At 38.0% G+C, this 20,678-nt stretch overlaps 1 protein-coding gene across 1 annotated transcript in view; it reads left to right on the top strand.

The window, feature by feature from the left end:
* The first annotated feature begins 1,465 nt into the window (after positions 1-1,465).
* The window catches only part of LOC121313755 (macrophage mannose receptor 1-like), a 35,586-nt gene continuing 16,373 nt past the window's right edge, over positions 1,466-20,678 (top strand). The window contains 12 exon segments of the mRNA XM_041246559.1: positions 1,466-1,495; positions 8,907-8,910; positions 9,783-10,184; positions 10,861-11,040; positions 14,378-14,527; positions 15,245-15,358; positions 15,599-15,742; positions 16,056-16,251; positions 16,691-16,838; positions 17,285-17,398; positions 18,653-18,768; positions 19,857-20,065. Coding sequence (XP_041102493.1) covers positions 1,466-1,495; positions 8,907-8,910; positions 9,783-10,184; positions 10,861-11,040; positions 14,378-14,527; positions 15,245-15,358; positions 15,599-15,742; positions 16,056-16,251; positions 16,691-16,838; positions 17,285-17,398; positions 18,653-18,768; positions 19,857-20,065 — 1,807 coding nt within the window.

Genomic DNA, 20,678 nt, shown 5'->3' with positions numbered 1-20,678 from the left:
GTGGCTTTCAGTCTGTTAGGGGTGATGCAGACTTCTATGAATTGTGGGTGTGCCAGTTCCTCAAGATCCTGTTGCTGTCTCACTTCTTCCAGCTCCATTTCTAGCATACTTACTAGTTTATGCAAATCCTGGATCGCGCGGCACTTTACGCACACTTGGTTTAGCTCCGCTGGGTTTTCTCGGATTTCCCACATCAAGCAGGTGTCACAGATTACTGGCTTGAAGACCATGTTGAGGTTTTTTTTTTTTGAAGTTTAGTTTCTTCTGCAGCCGTCAACCTGCTTTCAAACTGCTTCGAAACTGCTCTGTACTTTTCCACGCCTGTACTTCTCCCACTCGCTGTCGCTGGGAAGACTGCCTCGTTTAACTGCGTTGTTCTGCTGTGCTGTTGGCTCCTCCCCTCGCCCGTGTCTCAAAACGGCGCTGAATTTGAATCAGCTGCTCCGAGTTTCAGCTTGTTTGTTATCAGAAAAACACACGCGGCTGTTTGACTTTGAGCTGCTGCTGTGTTTCCCCAATGTCCTCTGTTTTCTGATTAAAGCAATTCAAGATGCAATTTCTCCTTTCTGCTTCGAAACTGCTCTGTACTTTTCCACGCCTGTACTTCTCCCACTCGGTGTCGCTTCCACTATACACTGTACAAAAATATAAACGCAACATGCAGCAATTTTACTGAGTTACAGTTCATATAAGGAAATCGGTCAATTGAAATAAATACATTAGGTCCAAATCTATGGATTTCACTGTCTGGGAATACAGATATGCATCTGTTGGTCACAGATACCTTAAGAAAAAAAAAAAAGGTAGGGGTGTGGATCAGAAAACCAGTCAATGTCTGGTGTAACCACCATTTGCCCCATGCAGCGCGACACATCTCCTTCGCATAGAGTTGATCAGGCTCTTGATTGTGGCCTGTGGAATGTTGTCCCACTCCTCTTCAATGGCTGTGCGAAGTTGCTGGATATTGGCAGGAACTGGAACACGCTGTCGTACATGTCGATCCAGAGCATCCCAAACATGCTCAATGGGTGACATGTCTGGTGAGTATGCAGGCCATGGAAGAACTGGGACATTTCCAGCTTCCAGGAATTGTGTACAGATCCTTGCGACATGGGGCCGTGCATTATCATGCTGAAACATGAGGTGATGGCGGCAGATGAATGGCACGACAATGGGCCTCAGGATCTCGTCACAGTATCTCTGTGCATTCAAATTGCCATCGATACAATGCAATTGTGTTCGTTTTCCGTAGCTTATGCCTGCCCATACCATAACCCCACCGCCACCATGGGCCACTCTGTTCACAACGTTGACATCAGCAAACCGCTTGCCCACATGATGCCATACACGCTGTCTGCCATCTGCCCCATACAGTTGAAACCTGGGATTCATCCGCGAAGAGCACACTTCTCCAGCGTGCCAGTGGCCATCGAAGGTGAGCATTTTCCCACTGAAGTCGGTTACGATGCCGAACTGCAGTCAGGTCAAGATCCTGGTAAGGACGATGAGCACACAGATGAGCTTTCCTGAGACGGTTTCTGACAGTTTGTGCAGAAATTCTTCGGTTGTGCAAACCCACAGTTTCATCACTTGGCTGAGTGACTGGTCCTGCTGGTGAAGAAGCCGGATGTGGAGGACCTGGGCTGGCGTGGTTATACATGCTCTGTGGTTGTGAGGCCGGTTGGACGTACTGTCAAATTTTCTAAAACGACATTGGAGGCGGTGTATGGTAGAGAAATGAACATTCCATTCTCTGACAACAGCTCTGGTGGACATTCCTGCAGTCAGCATGCCAATTGCACACTCCCTCAAAAGTTGAGACATCTGTGGCATTGTGTTGTGTGACAAAACTGCACATTTTAGAGTGGCCTTTTATTGTCCCCATCACAAGGTGCACCTGTGTAATGATCATGCTGTTTAAGCAGTTTCTTGATCTACCACACCTGTCAGTTGGATGGATTATCTTGGCAAAGGAGAAATGCTCACTAACACCTTACATTTGTTTATACACTGTGATTTAATCTCGACTCTTTATCGAGAAACAACGTATACCTTGTTTAAGACCCTATAGGACATAAAGGTTTTGAGTACTTTAGTGAAATGTACAACGGATGTTGCCTTTACAATTCACATTTCAGTGTAAATGCACTGCCCAAGCAACGGCCATTCAAAAATGCACACAATTGCAAATGTTTTTGTGTGTGTGTGTCTGTATATATATATATATATATATATATATATATATATATATATATATATATAATATATACCCATACACACATCACACACACACACATACAATATGATAAACAATGATACTATTTGTATATACCATTTACAACGCAATATTAAATTCCCCAAGGGTTCCCAACATTATACCTGTGACAACAAACTTTGACAATTATTATAATATATATATATTATATATATAATATATAGATAATATATGTGATATATAGGAATATATATATATAATATATATATATATATAGCAGATTTTTCGTCCTATAGCAGGAGTTAGATTAAGGCACGCAAGAGCATTATTTGGTTACGTTTAGTTTTTGAATGAAATATTCCTTTGAGGATACTGTCAAATAACAGGAGCGTTTGTTCCCTGTAAGCTCTGAAATAGAAAGAAAGAACTCACAGACCCAATAGAAGAAATCAGGAGGTGGAGGCCAAGGCTTTATCTAAATAACCCCCCACAGCACACGGGCACCGAGAGCTTGTATTTACATAGAAAAGGTTCTAGTGACCTGAGCTCATGCCAAGACTACACTATCTTCTGAACAGACTAGACCAGAGCTAAATTGTGTGTGTGTGTGTATATGTGTGTGTATATATATATAATTTTTTTTTTTTTTATTTAAATGGTATGAGTGTGGTAGACATAATATATTTTTCACAAATGTATTGTGGTTTGATTTTTTTTTTTTGTACTATGTACTGCACAGTGTTTTGAGATACTTCTGTATAAACAGTGCTATAAAAAGCAAATAAATAAAATACAAATAAATAAGTGTATATATTGCAGATGCAGATCCTCTTCACGGCCTGCTCCATTCTGAGCTACATAACCTCTGCTTGTCTCCGTTATTTATCCTCTTGTATCCTTACCCCTAAAGTCAACTGATACGAGAATGAGACCCAAAGCAAACCCAGTAAAGCAAACAGAACACAGGAATTCATTTAGCAGAAGCTCCTCCCACAATTACACACACCCAACAAACCACCCCAGCTGGCAGACCAGGACAGAAATTAGTGCCTGAACTATGGGACCTAGTATGACAAGTCACTCCTGAAATCAGTCACATAGTTCTATGGGGATAGTCAGTCATTCATTATGTTGAAGCACTATTAGCCATGAGTATGTACCCTTGACCATGCAGTTATACTGCTAAATGTCTTACTGTATATAGCCATAAAGTAATACACCAGCTCTAGATAGAAGTTTAAAGGCAGCAAGCCACTAAAATGAAATACTTATCCAGCACTGTGTTCTTCCTTCTTACTAGGGTACTCTACCTGAGCTGGATCAATCATAGCTGAGCTCACATGATCTGTCATTTCTAAAAACTCACAGATAGAGGAAATCATGCAGTTTAATATTAAAAGCAACACATCAATGAAATAATGAAGCAGCACCATCTAGTAACCTGGGGAATGATTCAGCTACTATTTGCTAATGCATACATTCTGTACAAAGATTCCCTCGGTAACCAGCGCTAGTACTTGATTAGTCCATATTTAAACCACCTTAGTTACAAACTAAACACTGACAACTGAGGATTGCTGTTGTGGATTGAAATACTTGATCAGAAGTGCTCAGACCTCTGACTTGGCTGTACATACAAACTGTTTCAGCAGATGACAAAACAAATTGCTTTACGTTTCAAGCCAAGCACAGGTGCTAACGCTTAATAATACTACATCACTTGTCCACTCCTCCCCAATGACCCAAAAATATAAACATTTCCTATTTTTCCACAATAAGCAATTAAATTGTTAATAGTACCTGTGGTGTAATTTTGTTTTTCACACAGCCATTACACTATTCTGCACATTGCTTAAATCCATTGCCAACAATAATTTGAGTCAAATGCCAGGTCGAAGTTTGCTGAAGTTGAGAATTGACATTGTCTTTGTGACTCATCGGCATGTCATTACGTTTATTTATAAAATCCTCTCATTCAATTAGGTTGTATCGTTGTGGTTCGGGATCCTGGTGCATGTATCATAATGAACCCAGAACTCTAACATAAATACTTCCTTTCCCTGGTTTAGGTTGTTCTTTAATGTTTTTATTATTATGTATTTATTTTAGCATACATGCATCCAGTTTTGCATCAAAATTATACAGACATGAAGGTTTTTTCTATTTTTTTGGTGTAATATAGCCAGGATTTACCTCAGATAATAACTCACAACATTCATATAGTACAACTTTCAGATGAACACATCTGGAAAAACTTAAAACAAAAGTACTTCAGATGGTACAGCTGATTGCTTTCTTTACTGTCCTGCATTTCAAAAATGTGTCTGTACTGATATGATATGTCAGTTATGCATTTTTAGCTATGCTTAGTCATGTACCGAAACATCGCATAACTGGGATGTGTCTACTAAACTGTCGTCTCCGAGTACTGAAGTTAATGTAAGTAGACTGGTCAATACATTCTCTTTGAAGACTGTGAACATTGCTAGGCGATCAATATGTGGCTCATTCCTCAGCACCATCACCTCCAGATTCCACTTTATTTTCAGGTTCTCTTTTGCACTTTCATCTCTGGATTTCCCTTTGCAGGAGACAGGATTTCCTATGCATTCTTATCCATACATTCCTATAGTTTGCAGGCTCTCCCCTACATTTCCCTTTACAAGGTCATGTCTTGACTTCCACGGCTGGCTTTACTTCTGAATCAACATTACTTCTGAGATAAAATACAGTGAAGGATTTCAAGAAGTGCTGTATCTTGGTTGAAATTAGCAGTTTAGCCTTTTCATTAAGACGAATTTACCATTGCTCTGAAGTCAATATAACTGCCTGCCCCAGATACAGCACAACAACATAGAGTAACACATAATTTTAACTAAAAACATAACTAATTTGCTTAATTTGCTGGTGATGTCACCATAGCTACTTGTTTATATTTGATTGAAAATCCTATTATTTTACAGGTACTCTATATAAATGAGTAAAACATTCATATATATATATATATATATACAGCTCTGGAAAAAATTAAGAGACCACTGCAAAATTATCAGTTTCTCTGGTTTTACTATTTATAGGTATGTGTTTGGGTAAAATGAACATTTTTGTTTTATTCTATAAACTACTGACAACATTGCTCCCAAATTCCAAATAAAAATATTGTCATTTAGAGCTTTTATTTGCAGAAAATGACAACTGGTCAAAATAACAAAAAAGATGCAGTGTTGTCACACCTCGAATAATGCAAAGAAAATAAGTTCAAATTCATTTTTAAACAACACAATACTAATGTTTTAACTTAGGAAGAGTTCAGAAATCAATATTTGGTGGAATAACCCTGATTTTCAAGCACAGCTTTCATGCGTCTTGGCATGCTCTCCACCAGTCCTTCACATTGATGTTGGATGACTTTATGCCACTCCTGGCGCAAAAATTCAAGCAGCTCGGTTTTGTTTGATGGCTTGTGACCATCCATCTTCCTCTTGATCACATTCCAGAGGTTATCAATGGGGTTCAGGTCTGGAGATTGGGCTGGCCATGACAGGGTCTTGATCTGGTGATCCTCTATCCACACCTTGATTGACCTGGCTGTGTGGCATGGAGCATTGTCCTGCTGATGCGTCCTTCACAAAGACAAATCTGCCCGATTCCAGCCTTGCTGAAGCACCCCGAGATGAGTCCAGTTTTCAGCTTGGCCCAACACCTGGTCGTCTAATGGTTAGACGGAGACCTGGAGAGGCCTACAAGCCACAGTGTCTCGCACCCACTGTGAAATGTGGTGGAGGATCGGTGATGATCTGGGGGTGCTTCAGCAAGGCTGGAATCGGGCAGATTTGTCTTTGTGAAGGACGCATGAATCAAGCCAAGTACAAGGTTGTCCTGGAAGAAAACTTGCTTCCTTCTGCTCTGACAATGTTCCCCAACTCTGAGGATTGGTTTTTCCAGCAGGACAATGCTCCATGCCACACAGCCAGGTCAATCAAGGTGTGGATGGAGGACCACCAGATCAAGACCCTGTCATGGTCAACTCAATCTCCAGACCTGAACCCCATTGAAAACCTCTGGAATGTGATCAAGAGGAAGATGGATGGTCACAAGCCATCAAACAAAGCCGAGCTGCTTGAATTTTTGCGCCAGGAGTGGCATAAAGTCACCCAACATCAATGTGAAAGACTGGTGGAGAGCATGCCAAGACGCATGAAAGCTGTGCTTGAAAATCAGGGTTATTCCACCAAATATTGATTTCTGAACTCTTCCTAAGTTAAAACATTAGTATTGTGTTGTTTAAAAATGAATATGAACTTATTTTCTTTGCATTATTCGAGGTCTGACAACACTGCATCTTTTTTGTTATTTTGACCAGTTGTCATTTTCTGCAAATAAATGCTCTAAATGACAATATTTTTTATTTGGAATTTGGTAGAAATGTTGTCAGTAGTTTATAGAATAAAACAAAAATGTTCATTTTACCCAAACACATACCTATAAATAGTAAAACCGCAGGCACCCGACCAGACTACAGGGGTCATTGGTGCGCAGTGAGCCGAGATCACCCTGGCCAACCTAAGCCCTCACCACCCAAGCGATTCTTGGCCAATTGTGTGCCACACGGTGGGCACTGGAATAGCCTGGACTTGCACCAGTAACCTCCAGGCTATGGGGTGCACCCTGTGCTCCACGTGGAGTGCCTTTGCCGGATGAGTCACTTGGGAGCCCCCAATTTAAATATAATTTTGGGCAGAAGATTCAGGTGAAACTGTTCATTTGCATATGGTGGCGCCTACTTTTTCAGGTGAAACAGGTCCTTTGTCAGCCTGCCACAGTAACACCTTTGTTAATGCTGGCTGGCAGTATCTGGTTGCTTTACCTGGGATTCATACAGGACATGACATCCAATCAGAGCTCAGTGGCTATTACTACAGCACTACATTACATACAGGACCCCACTTGTTTGAGTTTTTCAAACATTTCCTACAGTATATTTCAGCAAAAGTCTAGATTCAAAAAAGAAGAACATTTATTTTTCATTTATATAGTGCTTTTTATACAAAAGTATCGCAAAGCACGTACAGTACATAGCAGAAAAAAAACACAGTACATTTGTGTAGCATGTCACACATACAACTGCCACAGTCAGCCCATTTAAATAACGATTTAACTAACAGTATACACATAACAATACAAGCAGCAATTTTAAAGTTACATTAAAACCTACTAAGATAAGAAAGCCATAGAAATTATAAAAGTGCGTTTTTAGTATTGGCGGTCCCGGCATCCCTGACAAATGAAGGTGGAGCATCCCATAATTTCAGAGCTCTACAAGAAAAAGCCCTCCCTCCCGTGTTGCTTTTGTTGGTCCTAGGAAAAACCAGCAGCCCCGCATCCTGTGATCTCAGAGTGCGGTTTGGAAGATACGGGGTCAGTAACTCGTGCAAATAACTATCTGCTAATCCATTCAGGGTCTTGTAAGTTAACAGCAAACTCTTAAAATTAATTCTATACTGCACAGGGAGCCAGTGTAAAGAGGCCAAAACAGGAGTAATATGTTCACTTTTCCTGGTTTTAATTAGAATTCTAGCGGCCATATTCTGAACAAGCTGCAAGCGGGATAGCCCACGTTTTGGGACACCAGAAAAAAGAGCATTACAATAATGAATTCCTAATTAAACAAAGGCCTGCATTAGTCTGTCAGCACCAGATACAGAAATAATCAGTCTAAGTTTGGCTATATTTCTCAAATGGTAAAAAGATACTTCAGTAACAGCCCTAATATGAGTCTCAAATGAGAGATCAGGATCAAAGGTGACCCCCAAACTCTTCATTTCTAGTTTAAGTTTCTATGAGAGACTGCAAGGGTCGAGCTCATGCATACTCTAACAACTTTTTTTTCTTGGTGGAATGTTTTTAATTAAAAAAAAATCGTAACTGATAACTCATTACCACAGAGGAGGCAATTCAAAGAATCCACATTTTTCTATGGCAACTTCCTTATTTTGGTTATTGAGTACACCATGTTTTCTCGGAAGACATTTAGATTCAGGTCAAGTTAGTGCAAACTTAGAACAAAGTTATATGCTTACTTCTTGTTTCAAAATCCAGAAAAGTCAAAATCACACAGGTCGACAGATTTTGAAACTATGAAACAGTAGAATTAAAAAGGTAACTAAAAGCTAAAATACTATAACTTAAACACATCACCCTTACAAATACAATAAAATAAATTAACTGTACTGTGTCCATTGTCATACTGAACTTCTTATTTAAATAAGTCATGTGTATTGATTGGATTTGTGTAATATGAAAAAATTAAATTCGATAGTACTCTGCCATTCTTATTAAAAAGGAATGATGCAATTAATCTGCTTAAAAAATATGCATCTGTCAGCAAATATCTTCTAGTAAATGGATGTGCTTCCAAGTATTAAAATGTGGAAACACATGCTGATAAGTGCATTCCTGTTTCTGTTGGTACTCCCCCATGTGACAGGATACATCATTAGCATTTAGGGTGCACTGCCCTGCTACAGTCAATGTCTTTCACACTAAGAGCATCAACTCAGTAAGCACAACTTGTCTTGGATTTAGGACCTGAGAATACTTTTCTAAATTAGTCAAGAAAATAATGAAACATTTATAATGGCTAGAATATCACTGGTGTTTTTTTCTTTACGTCATTCGGACCTCTGTTCAGCTAGGTGAGTTGACTTATTTTTTAATAATGTGTTTCAAATGTTATTTTTCACATGTTTCATAATAATTGGTATATTACCCACTACTTTTACTCATTGAGAAACACCTCAAAAGGTACAGCAAGACAACAATCATGCAGCAGAATAGTTTAAACAAAGCAGAAAATATATAGAGAATATTTATAACGGTTCAGATTTTTTGCTGTATTTAATATTTTGTGGAGAAAGCAGTTTGTTCTCGATACTTAGACACATTTCAGAACACCCTGTACATTCTTACTGAGGGAGTAACAATCTGGTTGCTTTGGAAACTGATGCATTGCAACCACTGAAATATATGGAAAGGATACATTCAAATCTTTGCTAATATTATATAAAAATAAATAAGTGAACTCATTGAGAAGACAGTCACGTCCAAACTCCTTCATCACTGGTTTACAGCTAGACTTTCAATTGTCCCCTGCTTACTGTGTCAGCCAGTAATCACCTGACTGCTTGTGTTCCTTAGAGCAGTTCTACTGATGAGCAACAATAATGGGCACTATTAATGAGCGCTTTTCATGGAGCAATACAGATCAGACTGTTTTTTTGGATGTCATGAAAACATAAAATCCAGCCTTTTTTTTACATTTATCAAATACTATTTGTTATTAAATTAATTAGCAAATAATTTGGATATTCAGTGACACATTCTATCCCTAGGGGCTGTTTCTAACACTATGAACTAAAACATCTTTAATATAATTTGCGAGTATTGTTTGGAAAATGCTTTGTCTTCTTTACTGATCAACTGTGCCCTGAACCCCAAAATTGAAAGTTGCATTAAAAACCCATCCATATATCATATTTTAAAATTGAATTATTCTATTATCTTACAGAAACAAGTTCCTTTCTGATATACAATGAAGATCATAACAAATGTGTGGTTGCAATCAGTTCCAGCTCTGTCCAGACTTCTGCGTGCAACCCTAGCACCATATCACAGCAGTTCAGATGGGTCTCAGGTGACAGACTGGTCAGCCTGTCATTGAAATTATGTCTAGGAACGCAACGAAAGGGAGACTGGGTTCAAGTCTTGCTGTACCTCTGTGATGAGAAGAGTGAACAGCAGAAGTGGGAGTGCAGGAATGACACTTTATTTGCTATCAAGGGAGAAGACTTATTTTTCAATTATGGAAACAAAAATGAAAAAAATGTCATGCTGCATAAAGGATCAGGAGTTTGGAGCAGATGGAAGATATATGGAACCAAGGACGATTTATGCTCCAGGAGTTATGAAGGTACAATCTTTGATTTGATTGAAGTGCATTTGTTTTTAATTGGTTATCTTGACTTAAAAAGCTGCTCTGTACACAAAACCACCATATAATTTGGCACCATGTAACACAAATGATACTCTGCTTGGGAGATGACAGTTTTAGAGTTAGGGTCAGGACTGAGGTGCGCTCAACAGCATGCTGTCAGGCAGTCCTGTGCCAAGACTGTAGCCAGAACTGTCCCACACCTTTCATGAACAGTACATTTACAAGCACCAAAAGTAATTAACAAATGAATAAGTCATAGCTGAAACTAAGGCACAGCTGTAAGTGCTAAAATTAGCAACCTTTTAAAATTAATATGGAGGCAGTTACATTGCTAGACAGATTTGTGAATAGGGCCAATATTACTAAAAAAATAAAAGCAGCTAATGAGTACTTTTATACCTCTGAAGCTTAAGCCAAAGTTTGCAGTTCAAGTTTAAGATTCTTAAGCTATCAGATGAATAAAAATAAAGGCCTGGACTGTTTGAAGCAATTTAGAAATGTCTAAAAAAAAGATGTGCTGTCCATCACTTGAGGTATAAATAACTTCCACAATTTATATAAACAAGCTGTTTTCAGTTATTATTTTGCAGCAGTATCAAACATGCCTTTGTGTACCAAAATAATAATGACTAGCAATGCCTTCTTCCTTTAGATATATTTTCAATAGGAGGGAATTCAAATGGAATTCCATGCCAGTTCCCTTTCAAGTTTCTACAAAAGTGGTATGCTGACTGCACCAAAGAGGGCAGGTCTGATGGTAATCTTTGGTGTGCAACAACAACAGACTACGATAAAGACAACAAATGGGGCATGTGTCCAACAAAAAGTGAGTAAAAGATAATGGTGTTCTTACTCTGTAATATTTAAATGTACAGAAGTGGTAGTAGTTATGGAAATTCACATGCAGTCCTGTAATGTCAGGTATAAGGAGACCTGAACAAACTGAGGATATTCTTTTACCATTATCCCTAATACACAATACAGTTTGCCCTACATTTGTCCGCTGACAATCTAGGCCTTTCTCTTCTAGCGCTCCCGTTACCACCCAAGTCTATCGCTATAACCTATCCTGGAAGTCCCTCCAGGTGGAGATCAGCCTATCAAATTCCCTACAAAAAACACAGAATAAATCCATGGGGTTCAATACACATTTGGTGCCTCATATACTGTCCTATCCCCATAGCCCCAGGGGAAACTCCAACACAAACCTCGATCCCCACTCTGGAGCCCCAAAATATGGCTTTTAACAGTATGAAGCAGTGATTGTTATTCAAAGAACACAAGTGCCTCTTTCTCTTAAAGAAAGGCAATCTCAAACAAGTGTTTTCAAGCCCAGTGTTTTTTCAGGGGCAGTGTACAGGCTATGGCTTAAACATATTTATTGTTGCTTCTTGGAAGTTCCAGTATTATGTTAAAGTCCACACAACTTCCAGTTTGCTTTCATTAGCCCTATTCATACACCACTTTGTTCTTTTGATATCTCCACATTCTCCCTGAGAGGTGAATTCACTGAAACATGGGTGCTTGCGACCACCATGGCACACACGCACAAGATAGATGACGTAACTGCTTTGCCTTGTAACCAACCCTGCAAGCCTTGTCGGTCTGGTAGGTCTAGGAGATCAGTGGAGATACGAGAGTTGGCGATACAGCCAACAGCAGACATGGAGAAGAAAGCCATATCTGCTGCATGTACTTGTACGCTCCTATGTTGGTTTATTTGATAGTCGTATTTTTTCTATAATTCTTTTAAGCTGTCCCAGGAGCAACACATCTCCACCTCTTCTTCCACCACACACAACCGGAATGAATTGTTAGCATCAATTGGCATATTGTGGAATAAGTAATGGATATAGTTAGGGTTAGGGTTAGGCCATATCGCTTTAAATAAAGACTTTTGTTTGAATGTTTGTAATATTAAAAGACTTCCATTTTGCATTATAATGTGTGTGTGTGTGTGTGTGTGTGTGTGTGTGTGTGTGTGTGTGTGTGTGTGTGTGTGTGTGTGTGTGTGTTAAGTGGATTCTGTGCCTGACACTTCTATTGCAGCTGCAGACCACCAGTCACTGGATCTCGGAGCAGAGGCAGGGTATAGGGACCGGCAGATGTGTACAGGAACACTAGGATGCTCAGCCTGGTACACCTATAGTGAAAGCTGCTCAGGAACCTCATATGTATTTTTACACAACCCCTGTTCTCAATATTATATTCTTATTGGCCTAAGGATCATATCGTTTTTTTTTTTTTTTTATTATTATTATTGTATTGTAGTAACCCCCTGTATTCCCCACATATATTTATAGACTACTTTAATTAAATAAATTTGATGGTAATTCGGAATGTGGGTGACAACAAGTTAATTCTTTTATCTTGTTAATTATTTTTATAATCTTCAGCTCATGAAGCTCTCCTCACGATATTCAGAGTCATTCTTTTCCTAATTAGTAGGTAGACACAGTTATTTAAATATCCCCTCCTCTAAATTACTATGAATTGAGTAATCTGCACTGGTAAGGCCAACTTTTTTTCTTAAATCAGAACAGCATAGCAATGCATTTCCTGAAAAGTGCAGCAAAAACATTGTGAGGAAAACGGTCATGACTTGTGCATGTACACACCGTCAAAGTGAGTTTTGAACGAAGCAATGTCTCCTAACCTCTCCTCAATGCAAGCTTTAAAATGACTTTGTAGTTTTACAGTTTCATAAACCTGACACTAGCAGCAGGACTGACGTTGCATTCTGAGATTTCTCAACAGCTTGTTGTGTTCTTTTATTGAAATTGGATTTTCCTGTTTTCCTGTACGTTTCTCTTAGAGGTTAGTTAGCACAGATCACGCCTGGGCCCTGACCTTTGGACAGCTAGCTTCCTTGGTCTTTAAGCAGCTCATTCTTCTGGTTTCCTCCTTTCTGGACTCAAACACTGGAAAGAGGAAGTGGAATGGCCCATTTGCAACACATATTACTTAAATGCTGCTGATGGAAGTCAGTTAGAAATTGTATTGCAAGTTATATACTCAGTATTGCATGATACAGCCATTGCATTTTTGGCGTTTGCTTGATTCGCTGCAGCATCCTAGAATAGTTATAACAGTTTACAATAGATTGCATGGAATGAAAGGGCATTAGATCTACGTACTACAGAGCTTGGAAATATTCTCTGTAGTGTTTTTCTGACTGTATTTATTGATAAAAGTTGTAATGTTTTTTTTTAGATCCACCACCGCTGAGATCAGTTAGACCAATGACACAGCTGTGTGATAACTTTGCTTTACTGAAGCTCTGAAACTGAAACTGTATTTGAACTTGCTTTCACTAACCCTACCTAGACATTACTTCTTTTTGTTTGAAGCAATTGTATTTTTTTTAAATAAAACATGCACCCTGTGTATAACACACACCCCATAACATCAATGATTGAGATGGCTGGGGTTATATTCTTGCATAACATGCACCGCTTGTATAATGCTCAGCCTTGCAAAGGATACCCCCATGTAACGCATTACTGTAATCTGATATTTTTCAGTAACTTGCAACAGTAATTGTTCCATTTTCAGATAGGTAATTAAATGTGGTAACACGTTAGATTGTATGTGAATAAATAACATAGTTTATTTCAGTTACATGGAAACCACAAAGCGTTTGAACAGTACGAGTCAAACCTTACATGACACTTGAATGCACTTTTTATCTCATTTTGTTAGAAAATGGCAGTGTGTTTCAATAACTGGATCTTGAAAGAGTATTCCGAGCAGGGACAAAAAACTATTTGTAACTGGAACTAGTTATCATTTTCTTCAACTAACTAGATAAAAAAAAAAATTACTTGTCACTGTACTTTTTAAAAGCAACTTACCCATCACTGGATACACCCTGTATACTATCCTATCAAAAACACCATACATAGAGAATTATTAACTGAATATACTGCACACCTTGTGTAAATGGATGCATGTTATATTCTGAAAACTTATAAAAATAATATTCAGCATGTTTACATGAGTGAGTTGCATTCTCACGGAAATCAATATTAACTTTCAGATTTAAAATCATGTTTTAATTTGAGTTCTCCCTGTTTTCTATTTCTCTCTCTTTAAAGATTATAAAAAAGAGATCTGTTTTTTGGGTAGTTTTTTTAAATTTATTTTGCTGTTCCTTTACACGGGTGGTGCTGGTTGGGACACAGACCCTGTAACTGGAGTGCTCTACCAAAGAAACACCCAAGCAGTTCTGACCTGGCATCAAGCAAGGAAAAGCTGCCAGCAGCAAGACTCTGACTTACTAAGTGTTATTGAGCTACACAAACAAACATATCTTACAGGCATGTATCTGCCACACACTTTTTAATTAGGAAATGTCTTGACCCCCTTTGGCTGAAAAAAAAAAAACTATTTATGTCTTGAACACAAACAGTATCTTCTTGACAAATTCAGACCTTGAAAAAAAAGTGTTAGTAAAATGATGACATTAGTCAGACCACACTTAACCCATCTATAGTTTCATGGCTCTTTTCTAAGGTAACAAGTTCTGTTTGTCAGTAAAATACGCCCTCCTCCATGGCTGTGAAATCATAGCGATCATTACGCTGAAGAACCCGAGGACCGTGATCAACAGTGTTTACAGAATACTGCAGAATAAGAATTAGCAGTTCAATGTTTAATCACAATTTGATAAGCAATGCTATGAGAATATGCAAAACAAGTATGACTTGCATACAGATGGGTGGATGAATAGACAAACAGACACCTCCATATAACCCCAGAATCTGACACTCTAAATAATTACACTCGATAATGCTGCCACCAAGTTTTATACGCACATACGCAGATATATGCAGAAATGCAAGTGTTACATACAGACAGACACCCCTTATTTATTCAGACATTTTCTTGACAAGATTTTTGAGGAACATTGATCAACAGTACAATTTATTGTAATATACATTATGATTGGAATTTGAATAGTACAATTCTGTTTTACATCTAACTTCCTTCAAGACAGTAAAAAGCATTTACATACAGTAACTTTTTTTCAAAAGGCTTAACCAGTTCTTTGAGCACTCCACTGTGGATCAGACTCAATAGTTTGGATTTTGACAGTGGCTGGCAATGGAGTAATGGTAACCCATTCAGATACTTGAACTGGGCACCTGGTGAGTTCTGTTATATTCTTCTAATTATTGAAATTCCTTTCTTAAATGCTTTCAGTTTTAAAAACAGTTTTTGTTTAATAACTGTCCTATTTTTCACTTTCTTAAAACACAAAATGAAACATTTGTATTCATGTTGTTGTGTATTATTATTATTATTATTATTATTATTATTATTATTATTATTATTATTATATTATTATTATTTCCTCTTTATTATTCTTAAAATAACTTAAAATAAAGGCTGCCCCTCTTCCCAGTCTGGTCTGAACTGTGCTGTGATGAATCCTGGAAAAGGTGCCAAGTGGGAAGACAAGGCTTGTTCCAATAAGCTAGGTTACATCTGTAGGAAGGGGAATGCTACTAACTTGATACCCTCAGCGTCAGGTTAATACAAATCACCTTACACCACTACTGTATCGTATCTGTAAAAAAGACGTTTGGGAGTCTTTGTAATTGGCTTTCAATAAGAAGTGTCTGTATCCTTTTTCGACACTGGTAATGCATCCTGCAGATAGAAGCAGTCAATCATTGTTTATAGTTGTTCGTTTTTTTATAATGTTTGCACCGATTTTATTCGTTTCAGAAATAAAATAGATAACTTTAACAAGTTCAGCATTCTTCCTTGTCATACCATGTACTCTTGTCATTTTGTTAAAGGGGTTTCACATGTAATCGCTCTCTCTTTTTTTTTCCCCAGTGAACGGTCAGCTCAGTTACTGTTCTAATCACTGGGTGCCGTACGCAGGGCATTGCTATTACTTGGAAAGATCGAAAAAAATATGGAAGGATGCTTTGGCCGCATGTCACAAGGATGGTGGAGATCTTGCCAGCATCCACAATATTGAAGAACACAGCTTTGTTACTTCACAGCTTGGATATTGTATGTATACACTGTATTGTATATGTATGTAGGTGCAATATGTCTACCAAAGTGAATTTACTTTTCTGGGAATTTCCACAACAACATTCATTTCTAATTGATCTTTTGACCACTGTATTTTTATTTCAGTCTGTCTGTTGATTTGCCAGTCACTGTGTAAACGTCTATTCAATTCATGTTGTTTTTCAGATGTATATCCTCAAGCAGTAAAGCTATTTAAAAAAAAATTAACCAAATTATACACTATTTAAAAAAGTAAAACAAAGTATACTACTAGCTCTTGGTCTGTCTTTTTGCAATAGACATGCTGTACACATGTACTGCATGTTTCATGACATTGTATTGTAGTTTATTATCAATAATCCTGAAATGAAACAACAAAGATACAATTTTTTGGTCCCCCATTGGGACATGCACTGGTATAAACTTTTGCAAATGTTCCCCTCCCCCAGGGACCTCTGGATTGGATTTAATGACCTGAAAGTGCAAATGCTGTTTGAGTGGAGTGATGGATCACAAGTGACATTCACCAAATGGCACACTGGAGAACCAAGCCATTCTTCTAACCTCCAGGAGGACTGCGTTCTCATGAAAGGAAAGGTAACGTTAATGTTGATCTAGCTGTGTTATGCTGATAAGTAGTGTTTGGGGAGATAAAAAAAGGCCTTTTTTCTTTATTTACCCAAAAGCATAAAATTATAAATTAATTTTTACTGTATGACATTTTAAATATGCTTCACCATTAAAAAATGTAAACCTAAATGAAATAATATACAGTACTATAGACATATCTTAATATAAATACATACATTAAAATGCTTCATTAGAATATGTACGAGGCACAGTAATTGGTTTAAAACAAACCCACAGGAATCCTTGCGGGTGGGTCAAGTTGAGTCTTAAAGAAAATCATCCTTTAAGACCCAACTTGACAAAGTTTAAAGAACAATCAACTACTAGGACAAGCATAGAGCTGCTCCAGTGGCCCATCCCATCTGTTAGGCAAAGCTATTTCTACAAATGATGTAGTATTTTCAAACCTACAGGATGGCAAATGGACAGATCATGTCTGTGAAAAGCAATATGGATACATTTGCAAGAAAAAAGCCACATCCAAGCCACATGGTGCTTCCGAGATTGTGGAACAGGGTTGCAAGAAAGTAAGTTACAAGACTTATTTTCTTCTACTTTATCTTTTGTAAAAGCAACATGTATCTAAGCATAGGGCTTACTATGTGAGACAAATGCTAACTCGCTGCCTTATTTTATATCTTCGTTATTTTCCACCCTTTGTCAACATTTGTCATTCTGACCACTCAGTGGTCCTACGCTGCTCCTTGACAAGTAAGAAAAAGTAACTGACATTCCCAGGTGTAATTTAGGAGGTGTTTTCATAACACTAGCAGGAAATAGTTTGCTGAATAGTGAATTTAGTGATGTGATGCTGGCACAGACCTGTTTTATCAGACAATATCTTCTGCTTTGTATTGTATTTTCACATCCGTTACAACACATATTCCAGCCGGAAAAATATACTTAGCTGCGAATCGCTGAGCAAACACTTCCAGTGTTCTGCATTGTTCTAGGGAATCGCTACATGCAGCTGCAGTCTTGTTTCCTCCGTGAAACTGCAGTCCATCTGCCTGCCGCCCATTCAGCTTTCAATTACCCATAAAAAAATGTTAGAGTTAAAAAAACAAACAAACAAACAAACGTGTAATTAAAATATTTTTTTAAGATATCAAATCTCTTTATATTGCTGACCATTTTACTCTTAGTTGAATGCTTACATGCGACGTGTTTTTGTCAGACACTACGTTGATATTTTTCATTTTTATGGTACTTCACATGTAGTTTGGTTTATTTTTCACCTTTCCTTAACTATTTTATGATGTTTACGATAACATTTAGTTTTTTCTAAGAAATGTTGCTCCAATATTGCCTTTTTAGGTCTTGAAAGTGTTTGTATAGAATAGCTAATCTATTAAACAGCATCCACTCATCACTTTCAATGCCTCTGTTCTCTGTATCAGAATTCACCTGGCATTATCTGTGCCTATAAAACCCTAGTTACCATCTACGTTTGAGTACTTTGTGCTTCAAGAGAAAGTCTTCATTCAATAACAATAGACCAGGTGGGGCCAGCTGAGTTGAAGGTCACCACATGATGTGTTTTTTTTGGAACCAAGAAAGACACAAAGAGCTGCCAACTAGGACTCTACAGGCACAGGTAATGTTTTTTTTTTATTCAATAGTGGAGGAACAGAACCAGGAAGAATGGTTATTAACATTAAGGTAGGGGGATGGTGAAAATTAAACAGACATTAGAAGATACTTATTCTACACATGTAATTATTCTGCCTTGTTTAACAGATCCTTTCACCAACCAATAAGATTTGCTTATTGTTTTCTAGGGTTGGACCAGATATGGCTTTTACTGCTAATATGTGGGATCTGACATGCAGTCTTTTATAGAAGCAAACCAGACTTGCAAATGTAAAGCCTCAAACCTGGTTACTGTTGATGACAGGTATGAATAAACAGTCTACAGTGTTTTGAAATATTATCTATAAAGATTCACGTCCTTGCCTGGTTCATGTATTGTTACTTAGGACGACACGTTTATTGTTTTCCTTGGAGACAATTTTAATTATTTAAAAAGTATCAGATATTTAGATCCCCATGTTTAGACTATTAAAACAGCCCCCTTTGATAGCGAGATAATTGTTGAAGTGCAATTCAGAGCAGTACAAGATTTATGGAGCACTAACCCTAACTATGCTAATCAGTGTAAGCAGTTTAAATACATTTCGCATCACTAACAGTAAATGCAAGTATCTACCCATTTTTCTAACAAAATGTATAACATTTATCATTGCATTATTTAATTTAGACAGCAAAGCTACTTAGCCTTGATTATTTTTAAAATATGATTGGATTGAATATTAGCATTGGTATATTTTTTATGTTTTTTTTTTTTCTTTTGTAAACTTAAGATTAAAGAACCTTCCTCAGGGGGGCTCCCGAGTGGCACATCCGGTAAAGACACTCCGCATGGAGTGCGGGATGCGCCCTATTGCCGGGACGTTGCGATTCAGGATATTCCACTGCCGACCATGGACGGGAGCTCCCAGCGGGCGGCGTATAATTGGCCGAGCACTGCCCAGGGGAGCTTAGGTCGGCCAGGGTGTCCTCAGCTCACCCGTGCACCAGCGACCCCTGTAGTCTGCCGGGGGCCTGCGGGCTTACCTGTACATTGCAGCTCTGAGGTGGTTGCATGGTTCAGAGGACAGCGTGTGTTCGTCTTCGCTGCTCCCAAGCCAGCGTGGGGGGTGGTAGCGGTGTGCTGAGCCTTAAAATGATTGGCTATTCTAAATTGGGAGAAAATGATAAAAAAAACAATTGCCAACTACTAAAAAGATATCTCAATGTAGATACAGGTTTGTTTGGTTCAGGTAGCAACAATTAAGGAAATGCGTCACGCAGCACGAAGCTCACCAGACAAGAGTAGAATTCTGAAATGCGGTAGTGCTTAATACTGTAGCCACACTGCCACATCAAGGGACTATTCCTTTACTGCTGTCCTGGGTTTATTTGCATGCTATACATTTCTTCTAGATATGAACATTCCTATCTAATTAGCCTGGTTGGACTAAGGCCTGAAAAATATTTCTGGCTGGGTTTGTCAAACACGGAAGATCGGGATACATTAAGTTGGACAACTGGTCAAGAAGTCAGGTTTACTCACTTTAATGTCAACTTACCAGGTGCAGTATTACATTACATATTATTTCACTGTAAGAAAAACAATGACAGGAAATGGGTCTAAAAAAAGACAGCAGTACAATCTTAAGCTTTTATAGTAAAGTTAGTCACCAGCTACTGTAATGTAAAACAGTTAATCATTAAACAGCATGAACTGTGATCTGTAATTGCTTTTGTGCATTTTCATTTGCAAGTGAACTGTGATTAGGGCCTTATTGAGCACTATATTCTGCAATTTTGAATACTGACTTTGGATACTGTTTTAATTCTGGAAACTGTGTTTGTTTGTTTTTAAATCTTTTTTTCTAAATTGTATTACTTTTTTTTTAATTTATTTTTTTTAGATTCTATTGATTTTTTCATATTACTATGCAGACAGCCGCTATAATATTGTGCACAGACTAATCTACAGATAAATCAACTAACGGCCATAAATTAACCAATCGACACACACACACACACATTATATATACAATGTAACAGGTGAAAACAATCTGTTCGTGGCACCAAAAGTTTATTTCGGCACTACGATTTGACTGCCGAAAAATTAGGTAGGTGTATTGGAGTGCACAAAAAAAAAGTGGTAAACATTTTCTTATTTCTCAAAGTAAAGCAACACAACACATTACAATAAACTAGTTGGACATTATGAAAACACATGGTATGTTCAGAGTC

The sequence above is a fragment of the Polyodon spathula genome, chromosome 4, assembly GCF_017654505.1.
Source record: "Polyodon spathula isolate WHYD16114869_AA chromosome 4, ASM1765450v1, whole genome shotgun sequence".
Lineage (NCBI taxonomy): Eukaryota > Metazoa > Chordata > Actinopteri > Acipenseriformes > Polyodontidae > Polyodon > Polyodon spathula.
Note: the sequence above shows the minus strand (reverse complement) of the source record. Positions and strands in the feature narration are given on the sequence as shown.